Source organism: Taudactylus pleione, unplaced genomic scaffold, assembly GCF_031769625.1.
Source record: "Taudactylus pleione unplaced genomic scaffold, aTauple2 ptg000585l, whole genome shotgun sequence".
Taxonomy (NCBI): domain Eukaryota; kingdom Metazoa; phylum Chordata; class Amphibia; order Anura; family Myobatrachidae; genus Taudactylus; species Taudactylus pleione.
Window position 1 is genome coordinate 142,114 of NW_028284987.1, and position 22,364 is coordinate 164,477.

A 22,364-nucleotide genomic window follows, 5' to 3' on the forward strand; every position below is an offset into this window, starting at 1 on the left:
TGATTAAAATGATATGCAGTATGCTTATTTTCTGTGTGCGACTTCAGTTATATCTGTATGGAAAGTGCTGCGTTATAGAGTGTCAGCGGCTGTGACCCTGTAACGTAGCATTTTGCATGCAGATACACCTGCAGTTGCACACAAAATATAGGCATGTCGCATATCATTTTAATCAGCAGAAGCTGCTTGTGCATCATATTTCCTTCACTTTGCGAATAAGACACATTCAATGGTTAAAATTCGCACGACAAAATGCTTGGCGCTACCGAGTCACTACTAGAAGGGCTGTTTAAAGCACAGGGAAGTAAGATGTATGTGGACACAGCTGTAGGTTTTTCCAAGCAATCGTGATGCCGCATATTATTTTCATCCGCAGAAGCTGCTTGTGCGTCCTATTTGCATCGCTTTGCGAATAAGACTCAAGTCGCACGAAAAGACTCTTGGCGCTACTGAGTCGCACCATGGCATGGCACAACTAGAAGGGCTGTTTAACGCTCAAGGAGGCTAAATGTGTGTGGACACATCTGTAGCTTTTAGATTGTTTTCTTTGGTTTTTGTAACTTTAACTAAAATCTAAACATTTATTTGAATAACAGTGTTTAAATAAATAATCTGACTTTTATATTTAGTATTATTTTTACAAATCCAAAAGTAGGCTGCGTTTCTTACAAATGTAAAGATTGAATGTTTGTCTCCATTTCGCTGTGCTCAGGCAAATCTGTGTTTGGAGGATCTCGAGATTCATTCTTCAGCCGTTATTGCTGAGCTACGCCGGGATCTGGAATCTGAGAGACAATTATGTGATGCTGTCAAAGAGGCTTATAATCAACAGGTAAATCTGATCAACTCTAAAGGTGCAGAACTATTGTCCTATATTTGGAGATTGAAGTTCATGTCGTCTTTTTTCGAGACCATTTTTGTTTCATATTGTGTACTTTTTAGTGCTTATTATCACACAAACTTGTATGCTGGCCACACATTAAAACAAAGTAGCAATATATTAATTGAAATGTGCATAACGGTGGTGTGAAGTAAACCATATCAACTTCAGTGACCACCCACTAGACAGCTTAGTGCCCATTTAGTTACAGTATCACCTTTTTCATAGCATAATGTATCTACAAGGGAGAGTGACGGTGGATGATGAACATGTTTAGCAAATTCAAATGGAGTATTCCTTGCCAAACTGTGTATACTAAAATGTTTGTGATGTATGATAAAAAGCATCTGCAAAGTATTCACCTAGTAAACTAGACCAGCTGTTATAGTACATTCTATGTTTACATCTGTAGTAACCCTGATATGTATAGAATCTCTGAGATATATATATATATATTACACTGTATGCGTGTGTATGTATATATATATTATAGCAATGTAGTTGATATAAAGTCCCTATAAGTGCTTAATAAAGTGCAGAATCAGAACCAAAATTGTGCATAATAAATGTGTTAAGTTCGTATGTGCAGCACTGAATAGAGTCTAATCTCAGTGCATACATTTTCAATAACAAATAGACCTCAGTCGTTTTTTATAATATACGGTGTACAGCACCATTTATTGACTAAAAAGATAAAAAATGGCTAAGCACCATACATTGCTTCCACAGTCAACAAATAAGAAAGAGACACCAAATGGATAAAGTAATTTAAATAAAAAAAGGCTAAAGAAGGTTTAAAAACAAATCTGTAATGAGTTTCTCAGGTTAGGAGGGTCCATGAAGGCAGGATAGCACAGTGGGACCTATGTGGCAGAACCCAAATGCCACTACACTGAGCAAACACCAAGTACGGATCGGTGTCCCCCACCTCTCCCTTTATTTTCTATCGGAGTTATTCCTGATCCCTCTCTCATCCAGGTGTCCGCTCCTAGAAGACCCTGGACAGCAGAGGGGACCAGGTACTTGTACGCCGTACTTACTATTTAAATTTCTATGGGATTATGTGACACAACATGATATTATCTGCCTATAGTATTTTATAATATTTAAGTATGTCATCCGGGATTGCTATCCTGATATAAATCAGTATCTGGTCATCTGGGATATTTACGCCTACAGGGTGGTCTTGCTCTCCCCTTTTTTCAGAGTACTCTGCTAGCATTTCATGTGTATATTTATATATTTTTGGTTACATTGAGGTAGTATACGTGGTATATGAATTTGGGATGATACTCAGCAGACACGCTATTATCACACTCAATGTATAGATTTATCTCAAATGACCGAGTGGTTATTATTACATACAGTTCTAATTTATGAGTTATTTCCAATTATTATTTGCAATTTTTATATGTCATACGAACTGTACCTGACCCTGCTATTATAATGTATTATGTACCCATCAGGAGCTATATGAGCATGTGAATTCAAACAAGCATAGTCACCACATACTTTATGCTAATTCTTATAATACATATATTTTTATAAGTTCATGAGATTAATTGCTAAGGGAGCTCGGTTAGATATTTTATAAATGAGCACAACAAATCTCTATTCTTTTATTGGAAATTTATTAAAAGCGAATTTTTAATTATACTAACAAATCATTTATGTACAAAAGAGTGCCCCATGAAGGAATCACTATACTGATGATTGGTTTTTCCAATTATTGTTACTTTTTGATGTGTAAAACACTTGTCCGATCCATCCCCCCCCCCCCCCCCCCCCTCAAAATACTTCACCTAGTACTTTAAACTCATATTCAAACACTTTTTACATTTTGACACCAAAAATTACATGTCATTATTAGGGGGAATTAAGTTAAATAAAACATTTTTTTTGCCTAATTAGTCTGTAGGGGGTGTCCAAATTGGTTCTGCACCAAGTCCCCACATTTTTTATCAAAAATAGGGTTTTTGCACATTTTTTCACATGCTCTGAGATGGTGAAAACCGTTCGCCTGTTTTCGACTATAGAGTATTCACACAATGCGAAAACTTCAGCAATAGGATTGCACTTGCGAACGCGGCTTTTTGAGGCTAGTTGAATTCGGCCCTATGTTGGTAATGTATTTTGGCTTATATAGACTATATCTGAATATAGAACTTGTTTTTGTTTTGCATATTTCTTAAAGCTCTCGTACAATGAAGAATTGGTGGGATTTGTTGACAGGGCTCAGTCTGTTTGCACTGAAATGGAAGACGACCGAACCCAGTTGCTGAGTCAGGTAATGAGTAATCATTTTAGCTTAAAGGCTATTTTTAAGAATCTAAAATCCTAAATCTAATCCATAATTTGATACAGTAGTAGTTTTGACATTGAAGGATACCGGCTGTCTGGACTCTAACACAGTGGCTGGCATGTGAAGGAGGAGGAGAGAGAGCTTTAGTCAGAAAATGCAGACAGAGCTGTAATTGCTCTGCATACAGTAGTTAACTGCATGACCTATTCAGTTTTGTGTATAACTCGGATCTTCACCTGACCAGAGTTAAGTTGACATTTTAATAAAATTAGGTCAGTAACCCTGCTTTATGTACTTCTTGTTGTTCCCCTTTATTTTAAGCAATTTTATTCCATTAACCGCTCAGTATAGTATCATTCAGGACTTCTGAGGGGTACAGTAAGTCCCTCCCCAATGTAACCTTAAACTAGATCTATAGGTTTTGGTAAGTTCTTGAAACTTTTTTTTTTTTTTATATATTTTTATTAAAGCAATGTGTGATACATTACAATATTTGCATCACATTCATGTGTTTTATATAGAAAAAAATCACTTCCATTAGGGCCCAATATATTAAAGTCAAACCAGAAATATGTAAGACAAATATACATATTTATATGTTTTTTTTTATATAAATTGTTTCTTTATTGAAGTACTATATTTGTAAACACCGTTACATCAGTACAAATAATGCACAGGCATATTTAGTTTATACAATAACAGTGACATAACTATGACATGTATAGTCCACAAATATTATCATCAACATATCACTGCATGATTATATACAGAACAATGTGAATATAGAAAATATCAGCATAAGTACCTTACGTGAGCCCGTGTCCTCAACATAGTCTCATAACTCTCAATAAATTGACCAAATATTTTTAAAGCAATATACGTGTTTCGTACCAGATTGTGTTTTTAGAACCTTTCCCTATTTTTTTTTGATGATTGGGACAATGTTTCAATATTAACTTTCCCAAGTGGCAAAAAAAGTTTTCTGTAAACTTTTCTTTTTGCAGCGAGGCTTCCAGCCACTCCATTCGGAACATTTATACATATCTTAAAGAAATGTCACAATGGCTACCAAAAATCATGGGGAACACTTAAACAAAAAGAAAAATGGATTAATCCAAAGCATACAAGAATGTTTCTGGAAATTGACAATTTCAAGCCCATATATCTAATTGTGAATAAACAATAAGCAAATATTAAACCTCAAACCTGCTGGGCCCTTCCCCCACCCCCAGGGTGGCAAAGTGATGGCAGGATCACCTTCCACCATACACAAAAGATACAAAGCGGTATTGCTCAGAGAATTATGAACTAGGTTTGTATAACCGTTGACAGGGCTACTATGAAGCTTTCTCGAAAAACCTCTCAGTTCTGGCCTCCTCCAGAGTAACCACCACCCATTCCATACGAAAAAGATAAACAATTTTGTTTTAAAAAGGGAAATAGTTGGGGGTTCAGGGTGTATCCACACCTGTAACATTTGCAAGCTGCCGCACTGATCACCGACAGCAGCCTTCTGCCTCCCTGTGAGAACCTAAGATACTCTGGGGTCAAGGGCAGATAATATACAAAGTGCTTTTGGCAAGAATTGCGGACTTGTAGCCAGATTCTGCGAACTAATGGACCAGACCACAGACTATTAAGTAGATCAGCTTGGGGCAAACCACATTTAAAGCAGGTATGAGTTGTTGAGAGCCCAATGAGGAACCTCCATATATGGAGATAAATATGATCTATGTAGTATGTTAATGAACATCTCTGTGTACATAGAGGGTGAGAGTAACTGACAGGACCTAGTATGGGCCCACAACAAATCCTCAATCTGCAAACTTGGAAGCTATGAGATCCAGGCACCAGGGCCTCCTTGGGATGTAGAATCGTCTAGAAGGACTTGGAAATGCTTATAGGCCTGAGAAATCGCCCCTGTACTTGCTGGTGGTCGTTGAAGCATTGTATACACGGGGTTTTTCCAATCAGCTGGGGACAAATGGCGAATAACTAGGCTAGCATAGTGCTGGGTCAAAAGAAATGCTACAGGGAACTTCTCGGTCGCTTCCTGGAATGTAAGGGGTCGTTTGTTTGATGTACTAACCAAGGAACCAATATTGTTCACCCCTCCTATTCTCCACAAATGCTCTTGAAACTTTTATATAAGTGATTGTGAAGGTCATGGACTTAGATTTCTGGTTTAGTGGTCCATGGAATGGTCCTTATACCTAGCATGTGTTTACTTGTGTTAGTGCTCTCAGGCCAGGGAGTTGATGTCTCAACACTGGCATCTGTTTGAGGTTATGAAGAAAAAGACACAAACAGCACTTGTGGAGTATGAAGGAGTAAAGAATGAAAGAGACATGGCAATTCTGGAAAATGATGAGGTGAGTTTAGATTTGAATATATGCATGACAATATAAAAGGGTACACTTAATCATCACAAGTTATTCTTAGTTGTTTGGTAAATTGCCACCATTTGTATTTACACATCACATGTATTTTTTTTACAAAATGAATAGGCCCTGCCCATAGAACTTCATTTCAAAGTATGCCATGAGGGATGTATTTCATATATAACTGACCTTAAAATACCCGAAACTGCTGTTGCAACCGCTGCCATCAGTAGCCCTGCCTCAGTGCATTAATGTTCCAATCTACAGCATACTGTGTGTTCCTACAGAGCAAGTCTGTCAAGCGGTCACTCAGACTGTGCCTTTTCAGTTAAAGAATCCCACGCTTCCTGCTGCAAAGGGTGAAAACATGGCTAACTTGTACAGTTTATTTAAAAAAAAAATGTAGGGGGGGGGGGGGGGTTAAGCACCACTAAGGGAGGGTTGGGGGGGGAGAGGGTTAGGGTACTTACCTGCCCTGTTGGGATCTTCTCCCTTCGGGCTGCTGGTGTCGGGATATGAACCTGTGGCTATTCAGCTGCCGGGACTTCATACCCATTCTTTTATACACGACATTAGATACATAATAACAAATGGACGCTTTTACTTGGTTTCTACTTCAGGGTCCATAGGGGGTCCACAGGGTTGACCTTGGGGGTATAGGTTGGGAACCAAATCCGGGCACCACGCAGTTAAAGCTTTTAGCTCCCAGGATGCACTGGGTCCACTCTCCCTATAACCCCACCCCCAAGCCAGAGGCACCTCAGTTTAAGTTGGTGCCCGGCCGGAGTCGGGTCACCGTTAGCGCAGGGGGAGCTGATTAGCAGCCCCTAAGCTTATTTTATTTTTTTAGGGACAAAGTTTTTTCATGGACTTTGGACTCTTCAGAGCGGCAGCGTCGGACTGTCCATAGGACGTCTAAGCTGCTGCTCCGTCACCCCGCTGGCGCTGAGACGCCAGTACAGATCTGGGGATCTCAGCGGGACCCCAGAGTCTGTACTAGCCGGACTCTGCGGGCGCCCAGGACTGCTGCCGGATCCACGGGGAGCAGGTAAGGTCGCGGATCACCGCTTGCGGTGATCCGCGCATTTCAAATGCAGTCCTGTGCCTCCGGTCTCAGGGGACAGACCGGAGGCGCCGGCAGTGGCGGCGGGCCCCCCATACCCCGTGTGTCCACTAGACCACCAGGGACTTAACGATCGGTGCAGGGAGCCGGCGTCCCGGGGGTTAATAGCCGGCCAGGGGAGGCAGCCTTCCCTGTTACAGCGGCTCCTCCCCTCAGCTCAGCGCGCCTTTCAGTATCCATAGTCTGGCGTCGCTGAGCTGCTTCCTCCGCGGGCCACGCTTCCTCTGAGGTCTCCAGCGGCCATTTTATCTCTGTGGTGCAGCAGAAATCTCTCAGGATGGCAGTGAGTCCAGTCCCCCTGCGTACCTCACCATCAGGTCAGTGTACACAGCGCTGTAGCCTTCCCAGACACTGAATCTGGGCAGTTGAATGCAGTGTAATAGTGCAGTATATTATATGACATGTTTATGTATATATCTGCATTGTATGTGACTTATGCTAGTGCTGACTGTACTTTATTCTCTCACCTGTCAGTGTATATCTATCCCTTTTCTTTATCTGCCCTAATACAGCTGTACTTAGGGTGGTTCTGAGACCTCACATTTATATACTTGTTAATATTTGTGTGGTTTGTCACATACTGTTGCGTGCTGCACGTTGCCATATTTTAGATGGAACTGTGTGTTGCATACGCTGAAAATGGGTCCCTGCAGCTAATTTTTGGCATCAGTCAGGACCAGTATAGTGCTGCTTAATATTTCCGCCAAGATTGGTCAGATATGTCTGACCAGGAGATAGAGCGTTATACTGCACCCATTTTTACTATCCTGCAAGTCATGTGCTGCAGGTGTTAGTGCGGAGGATTTGACTCATAAAGGGTTCTGTATGTGGCGTCATCTGGTGCCGGCCTCTTTCACGACCCCCTTGGGCGGTTTGTTTTCTCGGGATCCTCTCAATTACGGATCGCCGGGCGGGCCCCATTGTTGTACCTCACTTGGGGTTACTTCACCATACTGCCCTTTTCATCTCAGGGTATCTCGCAGCTTCTTGCACTCTTCCCCTGTGACACAGACTACCGCTCCCTGCAGGGGTTTTTCGCAGTATATGAATTCCCCCTGGTGCCACAATAGTCTGTCATTCCCCTTGCAGGGATTACCACAACAGCCACCCTGGGTGGATGTCGTTTTCTACGAAACGCTAATTGGCGTGGTTGACGCCCTGTGGTTACTTCCCAGTTGGCTCTGCCGTGAACTCTGTACTGTTCGGGGCTCTTTCCCTCTTACACGGGGGGAAGCCTATTTCAGGTATTATTATCCCTGCTTTAGGGCTGGTAGCAGGTCCATTCTGGTTAGAGTGAATGTTGACCTGCACCTGTATCATACACCCTCAGTATTGCGTGCCTTCGGGTTACCTGTTGCTGACTAGCGGGTGGATCGCATAGCGGGACTCTGGCTGTTGCCAGATAGGAGGTGTTACAACAGTGTTTGGCCTCCTGTCCCAAATTCCCTGAGGGTAATCACGAGCCCCTCCTGGGGGGGATGGGCGTGTTACTCGTCTGATTACAGACGTTACTACGCCTCCCATTCCTGCGTGGTCGGATTCTTCGGATCCGTAGGTGGTAACTCTGCCTGAAATCAGTATACTTGCTTTCAGGGATTGTTACCCATCCTACCATGGCTATAGCATGGTTGGTTAATACTATTGCATATTGGGTTGATGCATTTGTAATGTTTTTTCCCCTCCAACACGTCGGGGGTTCAAATGTATTTGGTCGCTCACGTAATATATGCTGTTGTCATAGGTGGAAATGCCTATATTGGATACCAGTCTCCTAACTTTCAGAGTTCCGGCTGCGACTGTATCCTCCGTAATACCCTATGGCTGCGCTCTGGGAATGCAGAGGTGCAGATACCATCTTTAGGGTTGATATTGTTTGGTCCTGACCTTGACAAGATTGTAGTAACATTGGCAGTATTACTAACGACAAGTTTACCGCTTTCAGCTATGCCCACTACAAGGCCTCAGACTAAGTCTGTTAAGTCTTTTTGTCCTCTGGGTCAGCCTAAAGGTCTGTTTCTTCGTAGACTGTCGGCATCTACAAGGGCCGACATATCCAGTACCGAGCAGGCCTGGACTGCCAGCCGATCCTGCTTCTGAACCTACGGATATCTCTTCAGTCTGACGGGACAGGCCTACAACTGGGAGATACCGATTTTCTCAGTTCGCCCGGTATTAGTGTCAAGTTGCCGCGGCTACGTGGGTAGGAGGGTACGCCCTCTTTACAAGGGCCTTACAGATCCAGAAAGCTATGCAGTTGTTGCGGTAAGCGGAGCTAATTGGGCCATCCCCACTATCTCAGTGAGGGACTGGTTGTTCTGTTTTCTTTCTGGTGCGGTGGCTGAATGGTCCTCTTTGGCCTGTTCTCTGTCTCAATTCCCTGAACCAGTTCCTAAAGCTACCTGGGCTCAGGAGGAAATCCCTATGCTCCATCATACGATGTTTGGAACCTGGGGACTTTAGGGTATCACTGGATATACAGGACGCGTGCCTATGGGTACTTACAGAGACCTTTCCTCAGCATGGGCTGAGGTTTGCTGTATCACAGCAACACTTACAATTTTTCGGGCTCTGCCTGTTGGGACTGTCCTCAGCCCCACAGGGGTTTACCAGCGTTTTGGATTTTCTGACAGTTCTTCTGTTCAGTATATCCCAATGCTCCTGTACCTGGACGGCCTCCTGCTCTTAGCGGGATCACCGGGGTACTTTACGGCCAGGTCAGGATGACTGTGGCTTCTTCAGGGTGCAGACGTTTAATCAACGGGGAAAAAGTCCTCCCTGCATCCCTCTCTGGGTATTCTTCATCTAGGATCCCTGCTGGATTCTCAGAATCTGAGAATTCTTCTGGCGTAAGACGGAATCTCCTCTCTTCCATTAGGAGTACATGGTTGTCTGCGCAGTCGACAGATGTCTTTACACTCTGGGATGCATGGTGGAATGGGCTCAGTTCCATTCCAGGCCTTTACATAATTGGCTCATCTCCAGATGGAATGAGTTTTTTCTGTCGGATAACTGTTCAAACGATGATGCTCTCTCCGGAGGCAAGTCGGTCCCTGTCCGGGTGGCTATGGCCATCTCGTCCAGGGTTTTCTTTGCTAGGGACAGTGTCTGGATCGAATCCTTTTCAGTGCAGTTGGACGTCTGTCGATTCCACCCTGTCAATTAACTTACTCTGGCATAACTCTTGTTTCCCGGTGAACCTGAAAAGGTTCAGTCCGACAGGGTCAGGACAGTGGCTTCCTTTTTAGCAACACTGTTCGTTGGGTGGCAATGACAGGTATGTCACATATTCGGACATAGTCCGAGGGTCTCCTCCCGACCATCTCGGCAGCGTTCATTTCAGGAGCTCTCCATTGGGAAGCGGGAGTCCTCAGCCGTCACGACGTGCATCCCGGGGACTAGTCTCTTCCCCAAGAGAGGTTTCATCTCCTGGTGAGCAGGGGGGCCCCCCTGAGGTGACCCTCATGGCCTTCTGACTTTATCACACTATGGTGTTACAGTTCAGCTCTGGGGATTCTGAAGCAAACTTCAGCGACTCTTTGTCGGTGAAGTGGTCCTTCCACTTTGTGTACCTGTGTTCTCCGGTCTCCCTTCTTCCTCGAGGTCTTTGGAAGTGTTTTCAATCGAGACGGAGATGCTTTCCTGCTGGTGGCTCCTGATTGCCCCAGATGTCAGGGGTACTTGGATCTTCGGAGTCTCTACATCGATACTCCATCCCTGATGCTTCACTGCCCGGACCTGTTGTCTCAGGGTCCTTGGTTTTGCCTTGGACCTGGGTCGTTTGTCTTTGACTGTGTCCTTACAGTGGTCTTACGGCTTCCCTGGCTTTGTCATCGTTGGAATGATTAGAGCACATGGATCAGCTTTTGCTGGGACCTACCACAAACTGTGGCAGCCATAAATCTTATGGTATTGTACCTGTCGATACAATCCTCCGGTGTCCAGGATTTCCAGATATTCTGGCATTCCTTCCGGCTGGCTTGGGTTTCACACTTGGCCTGGTCTTCCTGACAGTGCGGATCTCTACACTGTCAGTATGGTTAAGATATGGAATTGCTTCACTCTGGTATCCAGTTCATCCTTTGGAGTGTTTTCTTGATTATGCCTCCATTTGTCCTCCCTAGGGACTCCTTGGGAGTAAGTAGTGGTTCTTCGTTACCTCCGGGGACAGTCAATGGAACCGCTGGTTGTGATAGCCATTACATGGTCTATTGCTTAGGCTCTCTCTTTCTCTCAGGGTGTTTATATCAACCAGGAGAGTGTCTGAATTGGGAGCGTTCTCATGTGGCTCCCTCTTCTGGAGGGCATCATGTCAGGGTGGGAGTTGCTCTCGCCCTGTGTTTCTTCTTAGTGGTTTTCAGGTTCCATATTATTCTGGAACTTATGGTACGGCCATTCTGTCCCCAGTCCTCTCGGCTGGTGTGGCCTCATTGACTGTGGTCTGGCCTCTTTGGATTTATGTGATCCGTTCAGGTTCCTTACGGAAATCGGACTCCTTATTGGTGGTCTGAGATTTCTGGTTTTCACAGGAAAGGATGGCCGGCCTATAACCAAATGTTGGCTTGGATGGCCTCGTAGGTCTTCCTCAGGGGCCTACCCATGGGTAGGCCTTCCTGTTGTTGATGCTTGTTTTTTCTCGGGCCATGTGACCCTCGTGTGCGGCTCGCTGTGGCGCCTCGGCTGTTTTGCCTTACTAGGTGGCCACGTGGTCTTCTGTCCACACCTTTTTAAGGTTCTAGGCATTGGTTTCCTTTGCCTCTCAGGATGCTTCCTTTTTGGCGACGGATTCTCCTCTCAGCACAGGAGCGTCCCCACCCTTGGTTGAACTGCTTTGGGACATCCCCAAGGTCAACCCTGTGGACCCCCTATGGACCCTGAAGTAGAAAACAAGAGATATGGTAAGAACTTACCTTTGTTATCTCTGTTTCTACGAAGTCCATAGGGTCCACAGGGCGCCCGCCCTGACGCACCTGGCTTCATATGGGCTGTGTGGCTGGTCACCGGTTTTCCGTCTCCCATTTCGGTGAGTATGGTTATTGAGTGTTCCAGTTTTCTCTCTCTTTTTCTCTCCTCCTCCGGCCTTTGGCTACTTACAAACTGAGGTGCCTCTGGCTTGGGGGTGGGGTTATAGGGAGAGTGGACCCAGTGCATCCTGGGAGCTAAAAGCTTTAACTGCGTGGTGCCCGGATTTGGTTCCCAACCTATACCCCCAAGGTCAACCCTGTGGACCCTATGGACTTCGTAGAAACAGAGATAACAAAGGTAAGTTCTTACCATATCTCTTGTTTTTTATATATTGTGGTCCCATTAGGTGTTCAATTATATGAAAAATGAGAAGTCTCAGAATGAACAGTTGAAACTCGAAAATTCTCGTCTGGGCTCAGGTTTGATTTTGCTGATTCTTCTGTCTTTCCCTTCCCCCCCTACTACATACAGGTCTATATTAGTATTTGTTTTCTCCTTCTTTGTTTTGAGTCACTGTAGCCATGGGGTTTAGAGAACTTGGTCCGGAGTTTTTTTTTTAAGAAATCTGACAGAAGTCTGAAGCCTGATTGGGTTAAAACCTTTACTAGGATCAGCCTCAAGGAAGTTGCTGCAAAAATGGCCATAAGTGGTTCATGAAGCCTCTGTGGGCTCTTTTTCTTTATTTCTTTTTTTTTGGGAACCGCTAAAAATGGGATGACGCATCGTGTGGCTCAGCTGCTGGAGTTGTGAAACCAATTAACTAGGAATGGATGTTGATGAGTTATACGAATGTGTGCTTATTTTTTTGTGTGCGTTTATTTTGCAATGTGGTGAGCACCCTTGTTGAATTTATGATTGTGAGGCATATTATAATTAAGGAGTGTATATTTAATTCACTATTTGCCAAGGTGATTAATTTAACTTACTTTGAGCTACTTGGGAGGTCATGAGTGACACATAAGGTCTAACCAAAGTGCCAATTAGTCAGCTGAATCCTCACACTTTGCTTCCCATAGCTTACTACTGCTGTCCATTTTTGGATTAAGCCCAAAATGTTTTATACATTACATGAAGTATTTGCATTCTGTAAATGTAAAACAAAAAAAGGTTTGCAATTAAGCATAATTTCACTTTTTTATATGTTGTATTTTCTGAATTTCCTTTATTACATTTTTTTAGAGCTGGAAACGCTAATGGGACACTTGTGTAAACTGGAGTCTGAAACTGAACAGCTAAAAGAGAGAAACTCTGAACTAGTGGAACAGTTATCCGCTAAAAATTCATCTGTGAAACTTCTTGAAAAAGAACTAAATGAGACAAATGTTCGGTATGTGCATCAACTAACCGTAACTGCTTTAAAGAATGTCCCACGGAAGTGCTACAGAAATATCATAGATGGTCTTCTGAATTGCTGACTTATAATGATGACACAGACTTATAATTGAAACCATTCTTTGTATTTCAGAGGACATGAATATCAAGATCGCATCAAGCATCTATCTGCAGAGATTTTGCCCAGGTACATTATTTTTTAACATATTAATGTTCTCTAGCTAAGAGAGGTGATGAATCAACCGTTACCCTGGTTTCCCTAGTTCCTTGTGAATGAATAGTCTACATTCTGAGTATTGCTCAGCCGTGTGCGTTATGATATTTAGACATTCAAAATATAGGCAATCATAATATAGATACCATAATGTCAACAATCAATATGTACACATTCAAAATGTCAACCGGAACATAACATCGATAATTAAAATATAGACCTGGCCAGAATGTAGACACAGTAAAAATATCGACATACAAAACATTAAATGTTGACATTTTTATAGGTCAAAATAATGACACCATGTTTAAGTATATGTAACTGAACATCGTTTGACCTGCAACCAAACTATTAGCAGGTCTGCATGCTTTGCTTGTCATTTATTAATTGCAATTATGAAGGGGCTTAGCACTACCATGATGGGATTTCTTGCAATGGTCGTGGCATTTAATGTATGTAACAGCACATAACGGGATCTCTAGCAGGGCGGATGACAATGTCTGCAACCTGTGCCAGTCCAGCAGCTGTGGAACTACACATGCCAGCATACCCTGCCACAGTTTTAGCATGCCCCAACAGCAGCGCTACTGTAACAGGGTTTAGTGCAACAGTCATGGCAATTAATTTATGGTGTGGCACATAACGGACATCCAGTTACAGTGCAAAGTTCTGTTGCGGGGGGGGGTGGGTAACAATAGTTTTTCTTGTGTGACGTTTAGGGAAATCTGATTGTATGGGTGACTGATATGATCAGTGCTGTGCTTCCGTCAGTAGGCAACCTGTGGTAGTTTCACCACTGTGGCACTACACATGCCAGCATGCCCTACCACAGGTTACCTACCCCTATTCTACACACATGTCAATATAACAATTAGGCATATCGGGCAATGTGGCTGAACTGACAGGATCAGTGTTTACTCAGTGCTCTTCCCTCAATTGGACATTTTCTTTTTACGTCCATCCATTATGACGGGTCAGCATTATTTTTTATTGTACCTATGTCGACATAATGACTGTGACGTTTTAACTGTCGACGGTTTGACTGTCGACCTAATGACCCTGTGAACCTCAGGCCAATGTGATTGCTTAGATTTCATTGTTAACATTTTGACTACATGTGTATTTGAAAGGGTGTGGTTTTCTAAAAATTCTTAGTAAATATTGTGTGCATATGTATATTGATTGTGATAGTAATTTCTTGAAAATCTGGCACATTAGAGGTTTATAATGTCCCAAATGAAACCTTGCTTTTATATTCTTTGTAATGGAATTTTGACTTCCTCAGTAATTCCTTCATTTGTAAAGAAATGTGTACAACTATAACTATACTGCATATTTACATTTATTTCTTCCTCCCCATTACAAAATACCAGCTTGGAGCTGAAGTTATCAGAGGCTTTAAACCAAAAGAAGGATCTACAGACACAGCTCAAGGTGCTGAAAAAGGAACACGCTTCCCAAATGGCATACTACACAGAGAGCCTGGAGGTGAGGCTTCTCATTGGAGCATGGTTATTGTTTGTTCTTTATATTTCGGGGGTGCAGGGGGTTATGAGTGGGACAAGTATGGAATTATTTTACAATATCTTATTACACTGTACTATAACTAAACACTAGCTTAAACTCTCCAATCAGGCATGGACATCTTGGGCCTGATTCAGAGCAGCATGCAATGCCGATATTCCTGTAGTTGAGCGATTTTATTTTTGTAGCGGCGCATGCATCACACAATATGTACACATAAAGACGCTGTTTTCATCGAGACGGACGGTATTAGAAGTGTTGTGGAAATGTGATGGGCGTTCCGGGTCGGTGATTGGGAGGTGGCTACTAGTGTATGCAAAAATGGGCTGTTCCATGGACGTGGTATGGGAGTGTCGTGGGTGTTTCCATGCAAGCAGCTTAGTTCAGACGGAGAAGCTGCACCTGTCATAGGGCTAGTGCAAGTTTTGATGGTGTGACATATGGAGGTGTATAAGCATGCACGGACATTAAAAGTGGGCGTCTCAAACCTTGCGCATTCGTCCTCATGGATGAACACAAGGGAAGGAGTTTGCAGTGGCAATAGACGTTGATGCGTGCGATTCCGCGTGTGACTCAGAGTCCGGTCCATTATGTGCAGCATGCTTAGTTGACAGGTGACTGTCCTGACACCTGAGGTTTGCGCCACTGATCTGACAGCACCTTCTTGAGCTAAATGCCCAGGTAGCAGGCAAGGGGATCCATCCCTCCACCTCGGTTGCTGAAGCTTCAGTAACTCACACCATGCATCTGAGTGCTCTTGGTCAGGTTACCTGGTCCTTTAGCTTCACCACTAGACAAGCCATTATGGGCTCGAGCCCTTGTTAAGTCCATGCATGGATTGGTTAAATGTCTTCCTCTTTAGAGAGGATCTTGGGAAACTCTTCAGGGTCTATTCCCATGTAGGATGAGTTCTGCCTTAATACCTTCCTAGGGAGGGTCTGATTCTTAGTATTCCCCCTAGGAATTTGGGTAGAGGATTTATTTATTTAGTACTCCTGTTTTCATGAGGATGCTAAAAAATCTGTATGGGATGGATGATTAGTGTGTGCAGTGCCACTCATACTTCACATTTAGGACAACAAGGAGCCTGCTGTGCCGGATAATAAACAAAGCACATGCTTTTCTTCTCTTTTGTCCATGCAGTTGGATAATCTGCTCTGAGACATGGTATAAACATGAACAGAAGTTTCAGTTTGCCTACAGATTGATGACCCCTTATCCTCAGCCTAACTAATAAAAAATTAAAAGGGTGAATCCCCCTGAGAAGGCTGCTCCTATAGAGTGTCTGTGTAAGGCCACCACTAGTCTGATCAGAAAATACCGCAGAACTAATTTTGTTTTATTCTAGTTCTATCCTACCTCTGTTGGTTAGTAAAATAAAGTTCCCTGCAGGATGGAAAAATAGAAGAAAAGATATTGATTTTATTTAAAGTGTCAAATTTGTTATGGAGGCTCTATACCCCAATGGATTTACAGAAAAGGATTTAATGTAAATCTAAAAATCATTCTTCTCTTAATTTGCCTGTTACCTATTCATAGTTTTGGGGTGACGAGGCTTCCTACCCCTGGATCATGGTATGAGAAACGCTGCTCCTATATTATTAATTTTCCTTACAGCCGGCTGGGAAGATAAGGAAACTCAACACACATCCCCCTTTGAGCCGTCTTTTATAAGTTCAGAAAACTGCTGTCACAAACATTTGCCAAAAATGGTTTGACAGATAAGAATACATATGATTGGTTTAACAAGTACATAGGATGTGTCAATGCATCTTCAGTTTGTCTTTTTTTTTTCACAGTGTCCCGACTTAGTATCCTATTCTGGGATTCTTCAGCTGCTGCTCTCCTTCAGCTGCTTGTTCAATATACCGTAATGTGGTTCAATCTCATGATATTTGTGTAAAGGAAAATGTTTTTTTCTCATAAATACTGATTAATCTTACAGTATGTTTTAGATAAACACTATAAATTATTATAGACTCTCACAATAGTGAACAGGCATTTTTATGAGCTGTACTTATATTTATGAGCAGATGAATAATTCATTAGGCACAAGTAAAATCACTGAAGCATGGTGTACATTTTTCCTCATTTTCCAATTCATAGTGACTTAATAGTCTGCGTTCTCCTGAATATTGGTAGGACTAACTAAATGGCTATCTCTCTGTGTCTAATACCTCTTTCTCCTTCATCCACTAGGGGACACTGGAGTTCAAGACAGTGGGGTATAGACGGTGGTAGAGTAGAGCCTGGCACCTTAAATAATTTAGAAGTGTGACTGGCTCCTCCCCCTCTATGCCCCATCAGCCCCAGTTTTTAGAATGTGCCCGAGAGAGCCGGTCGCACATCAGGCTGTCTCCAGCCTTTTTCATATTTTTTTATTTTTATAACAGTTCAGCTGACTGAGGGCAGGCTGCTTGCTGTGGCAGTCTGCCTGCTACGTGGGAGCCGCCGGGAAGGGCACCACACGACTACTGCAGCCTGTGTCCGGTGACCCTGAGGAGGGGGCACACACAAAGGAGTCATCGGACCCCGAGAAGACCCGCCACTGCTGACACCGGCATGTGTCCGGGTTCCTCTCCGCCCCCTCAGCCCAGCTTCCCGGCCGCAACAGCTGTAAGTATGACCACTGCTCCTGATTAGCAGGAGCAGTGGAAGTATAGCTGGGCTCAGTGACACTGTCACTGTTAGGAGGGCCCAACTTTCCCCTGCACCCGCACCACCCTCTCCCCGACTTCGGATACCAGGTCAAGGGGGTCACCAGGTGCTGTAGTCACGAGGGCGCAAATTACAGCCCCGGTCGTCGCTGGGGCTGCTGGAGGCGCGTCATGCAATCTAGCGGCGCCTATTATAGTCGGGCTTCCTCCTCACTGCCGCGCTGTGGGCACCACGCGGCTGTCGGCGCTGCTGCATAGGAGAGCTCGTTAGCAGCGCCGATCGCGCTTGCCCTCCTCACACATGGCGGGCTGCTGTGGCTACTAAGTCCCGCTGTCTTAATCAGCGCACGGACCCGGCGTCGAGACCCGCCCTAAACAAACACGGGGAAGAAACTTATGGCGCGTCCTGCAACAGCGGCGCCATTTGTAAGGGTTCTCCCCCTTATTGCTCCGCAGCAGCAATAGCCGGCAAGCACAGCGCTGAGTCATTTCACTGGAGCAATGGACATCAGCTGAGGCTCTCCTCTCCTGCTTAGCAGGAGAGGTGTTCTTTTAAGAGTATGCAGCGCGGACCAGCGCCGCCAAGGGAGCGCGCTTCCCTCTTAAGGAGAGGGGACAGCTTACAATATAAACAACTCCCCCTTTTATTAAGAGGGTCCGTTGTGTAGCACAGCGCTGACTCACTCCTGCTCGGGGAAGAAAAGGGTCCCGCCGCCGGCTGAGTCCGGGTCTCCTGCCCCTCCCCCCACAAGGGGGAGATGTGTATTGAAGCTCCGTTAACTGTAGGTCAGGTAAGTGACAGACGGCTGACTGCGCTATCACTTACGAAAAGCGCTGGAGCTCTCACTGTAGGTACAACGCCAGTCGCACTGAGGCAGCCTGTATATATTTAACAGGGCAGCACAGACTGTGTAATGGTTAGCATTGCCGCCTCACAGCACTGAGGTCATGGGTTTGTTTCCCACTATGACCATGTGTGGAGTTTGTATATTCTCCCTGTGCTTGTGTGTGTTTTATAACAGCGTAGCTGTTAGTCTGCTGAGGCGGTGCTTTAATGTATAAGCTCCGGCGCTAGCTACTTCGGGGCTCTTGTGTTTAAGCCGCTTCGGCGCCCTCCACAGCAGTATAGCTCATTGCCCTAACACCTGCTGCTCTGATGGATATGTCTAGCCTTTTGCTGCCCCTCCCTCAACCTTCCGCTTAGCAGGTGCACTATGACTCCGCTTTATGCGGTTCTGTTGAGGGGACAGCTTATGTTAGCCGGGACTCTTCCAGGCTAGCATGGACATTTTGCGCACACAGCGCGGTATAACTTTACCCTAGCACAGTGTAAGAGTCATCTCTGTCACTTCTGCAGATCGCTCCCCGTGTCCCGGCGCCTACAATGTACGTGTTGTGTGTGTGTGTGTGTATAATCCCATATAGGGATGTATGTATATATGTGTGTGTATGTGTGTGTATATATATATATATATATATATATAGTGTATGTATGTGTATATCTTTTTTTCTACTCTGCTAATCGGGTGGTCTATGGACAAGCCTTATTCCAGAGAGGTTAATTAGCACACTGCGCAAGATTGACAATGTTCCAGTGCACGCTTTGGCAGCACATATACAAAAATATTGAAACGATATCTGTGGGTGAGGAGAACTCTCCATTGGGTTGGGTCTCAACCCAGCGTTGGCTGAGGGGGCAGGCCTTGGGTCAGGTCCTCCCGAATCATCCATTCTCAGGAACGAGAATCCCATATTGGGCTTACCATCCCTGTGGCCCAGCATTAGAGGCCGGGACGGCCACTTCTTTAGCTGTGTTAATAACAACAGCAGGCCTTTATCCCCTGTTTAGATTAGGGGATTGCGCTGTGGTTTTTCCCAAGGGACAGGTCTCCCTTTTAATATGTTGGGAAGGCTCTGTTAGAATACAGCTCACTTTTTGGGGACAGTAATCCCTTAAGTTTGTGGATTGTTACTCTTCTGCACACATATATAGCTCAACTGATTAAGACGAGCACTCCAGTAATAGAAGGGTCCCAGGTTCGATACCAGTCTGGGACAGCACACTGATAAAATATCCTGCCCATTACACCGTAGCAGGCTGATGGCTACACGCAACACTTGAGCAGTCTCCCTGCGTTGAGGTAAGCCACATGTATTTATACTAAGCCCTGCTATAGAACATATACGTGTATTGCTCATGTTCTAATTTTAAATATTATCGCACCTACTAATCTTGTATGTAGGTATGCATATGTGGAGACATATATATCGCTTCTTATCCTTATAAGGCAGAGGTAGGATCTGTTATCAGTTTTATGTCTGGTACTTAGCTTATTTAAAAGAAGGATTCTGCAATTGAAGTCTGGACTCTCCTCATCCAGTAGTTGGTACAATAACTCCACTTTACACCATCTCTCCCTAAGGATTTGTATGTGGGTGTGTGTACGTACCTATATTTCCACGGATGGGAAGCCGCCTGCGATTACCAAAGCTGTCAGCTTATCTATATGTATGTGTGTATATATATATATATGTATGTGTGTGTGTGTGTGTGTGTGTGTGTATATATATATATATATATATATATTAAATGGTGGCTCTGTAGACTAGAGTCATGTTCTGCAGCTTACATAGTGATAGACATTGCTTATATTATGAACCCTATACATGACTGGGGCCTTCTTGTATATAAAGATATGTACTTCCATCCTTCTGGGGTTATAGTTCCTTCTTATTAGTCCCTATCTATGGCGCCCCCCTTTAGGGTGCTCTATGATTATTTTAACTTTACACTTGGTAGCAAACTTATAAGACACTGAGAATGCAGGATATAGCAGGACATATATAAATATAGCATGCTGATCTCCCGATGCCGGAGTCTGACAAGTTAACTTGCTATGTTGGCACTACTCTTTCTTTCAAAGAGATGGCCTTCTTATGCAACTATGTTTATCTATATGTACGGGTGTATATATACTGATATATTCCCATTACTTGTATGCATATTTTCTAATAATTGGCAAAACCTGGTTTTTAACCCTATTGGTTATCACTACAGATATGTCCCTTCCTTTCTCGGGATAACTAATGCACTCTGTCTATGTACAGGTACCCTTCTCAGTATAGATTCCGATACTCCATATTATTGTCTTGTCACATATCTCAATAACATGAGTCTCTAAAGGGCCCCTAGGTACATTCTATCTGTACATAGAGAATCCAGGTTCTATTCTGTAATCAGGGATTCATTTGTTAAATTACATGAAGGCCTAGGGCCCCCGCCGATATAGGCAGGGTCAGGCCTGGATTTTATTAGATTGATGGGCGTAATACACACTTCTCCATTATAAGTGTTAATGTACTGATACTTAAACTAGTAGACCGTTTTGTGGTATAGGTATAATGTCTATATGGATACACATCCCTAATATAACAAGCTCAGGTATAGAGTCCTGTTGAACGACCTTCCTGCCTCCACTAACATTTTGCTAGTTTATACAGTGTTTTCTACTGCAACATCTCCAGACTGAAGTCCGTGCTGTAGAGCATTGGGTCTTAGCCCACTGAAGCTATTCCCTATACCTGACGGGGCAGGTTGCTGTGAGATGAAAAAGGTCAGTGACATTCTACATAGCGTCCAGAGGGCTTTTGGCCGCTCACAGGTAAGCGGGCTTACCCCACTAATGCTCAACCTGTCATTGCATAGCCGCTTCTCCCTTATGCACCCTAGCTGCGGTCCTAGCAGCCATCTGCTTTTTTAATCAGTTGGCTCTACACTTTAGAGCTTCCCTGGTGCATAGTTTCAACATTGAGATTAGTGACACTCTTCTACTAGATCTGTTGGGATTATGGACTGAAGCGCTTTGAGGGTCTAGTGCACATCTTTACATTAAAGTGTGACAGTCAATATGTCCTACGCAGGGGGCCTGGTGGATTTCCTGTTCAGTCTCTGTGGATGTTTTCATCACATTGACGGGTACCTGACTGGTACCTTCAGGGTTGTTCTAGTGCTCTAGCCTTGTGGTATGGAATGCTTCCCTATATTGGTAGCTTCCTGCGTGGCTGTTGCATCCGTGCTCTATAACTACTAGGATATCCTGGTTGTTCACCCTATGTTCAGGCCAGCGGTTGGTACTGCCTACGCACTTCCATCATGTTGGAAGTTGTCTGTTGTTTTGAAGTTTGTGGCTGTGATTTGCTTTTCGACTGCAGGTGTTCAGTCGCTGTTTTCTACTGTTTTCAGAATGGGTTGTTCTGCTGTCTGACCCTCTGACAGGTATTGTAATCTCAATCCTCTCAAAGCTGCCTCGGCCTCATTCCCAGTGTGATCTCCACTCGTTGGAGACTTCTATGGTCTCTCCCTTCCGCTGGTTTACAACTTTGTAGTAGTTGGACTTCCAGAATGGTTCATGGTGACTGTTCGGCCTTGTCTTTTACCTTTCTGCATACTCTGTTAGGAGTCTGTGGACAGGATCAGTTCTGTTTCTGTAGATTGGTATCGTTATACTTGTATCTTTATGACTATGTCCAACAGTGCTGGTATTCTGCTATCTGCGACTGTTGCAGCTTTCTGTTTCTGAATCTGGTACGGTTTTCTCGAGTTTTGTTCTCGGGTTACTGCCCTTCTCATATGGATTCGGGTTGGAGTTCTCTGCTCCCAACAGTCCGGCTTGGTCTGTTTTCAGCTGAGCTTACAGCGTTAGGATGCTTCTCACCTGAGGGTGTTTTCTCGCTAGCCGCTTATTCCATTCTATTTACGCTGTAAGTTGTGGTATTTCTGTGTCTGTTCCGCAGGGAGTTCTGATTGTCTCCTGGCTCACGACATTTGATCCTCAGCTCTTGCCTTTCCGTTGAACCTCTGGTTCTTGGCGGTCCCTGTTCGGTTGGCCAAAGGGTTGGCATGTTCTCAGCGCTTCCCACCCAGGAGGTTGGCTTTGGGACGTCCCCACTGTCTTGAACTCCAGTGTCCCCTAGTGGATGAAGGAGAAA

The 22,364-nt window shown here is 44.2% G+C and overlaps 1 protein-coding gene across 2 annotated transcripts in view; it reads left to right on the plus strand.

The window, feature by feature from the left end:
• The window catches only part of SPAG5 (sperm associated antigen 5), a 127,743-nt gene that overhangs the window by 45,444 nt on the left and 59,935 nt on the right, over positions 1–22,364 (plus strand). For both annotated transcript variants that reach the window (XM_088453704.1, XM_088453703.1), the window contains 7 exons: positions 713–832; positions 3,075–3,167; positions 5,420–5,554; positions 11,995–12,067; positions 12,828–12,975; positions 13,114–13,167; positions 14,568–14,682. In XM_088453704.1, the coding sequence (XP_088309830.1) occupies positions 713–832; positions 3,075–3,167; positions 5,420–5,554; positions 11,995–12,067; positions 12,828–12,975; positions 13,114–13,167; positions 14,568–14,682 (738 nt within the window). The remainder of the gene's footprint in view (positions 1–712; positions 833–3,074; positions 3,168–5,419; positions 5,555–11,994; positions 12,068–12,827; positions 12,976–13,113; positions 13,168–14,567; positions 14,683–22,364) is intronic.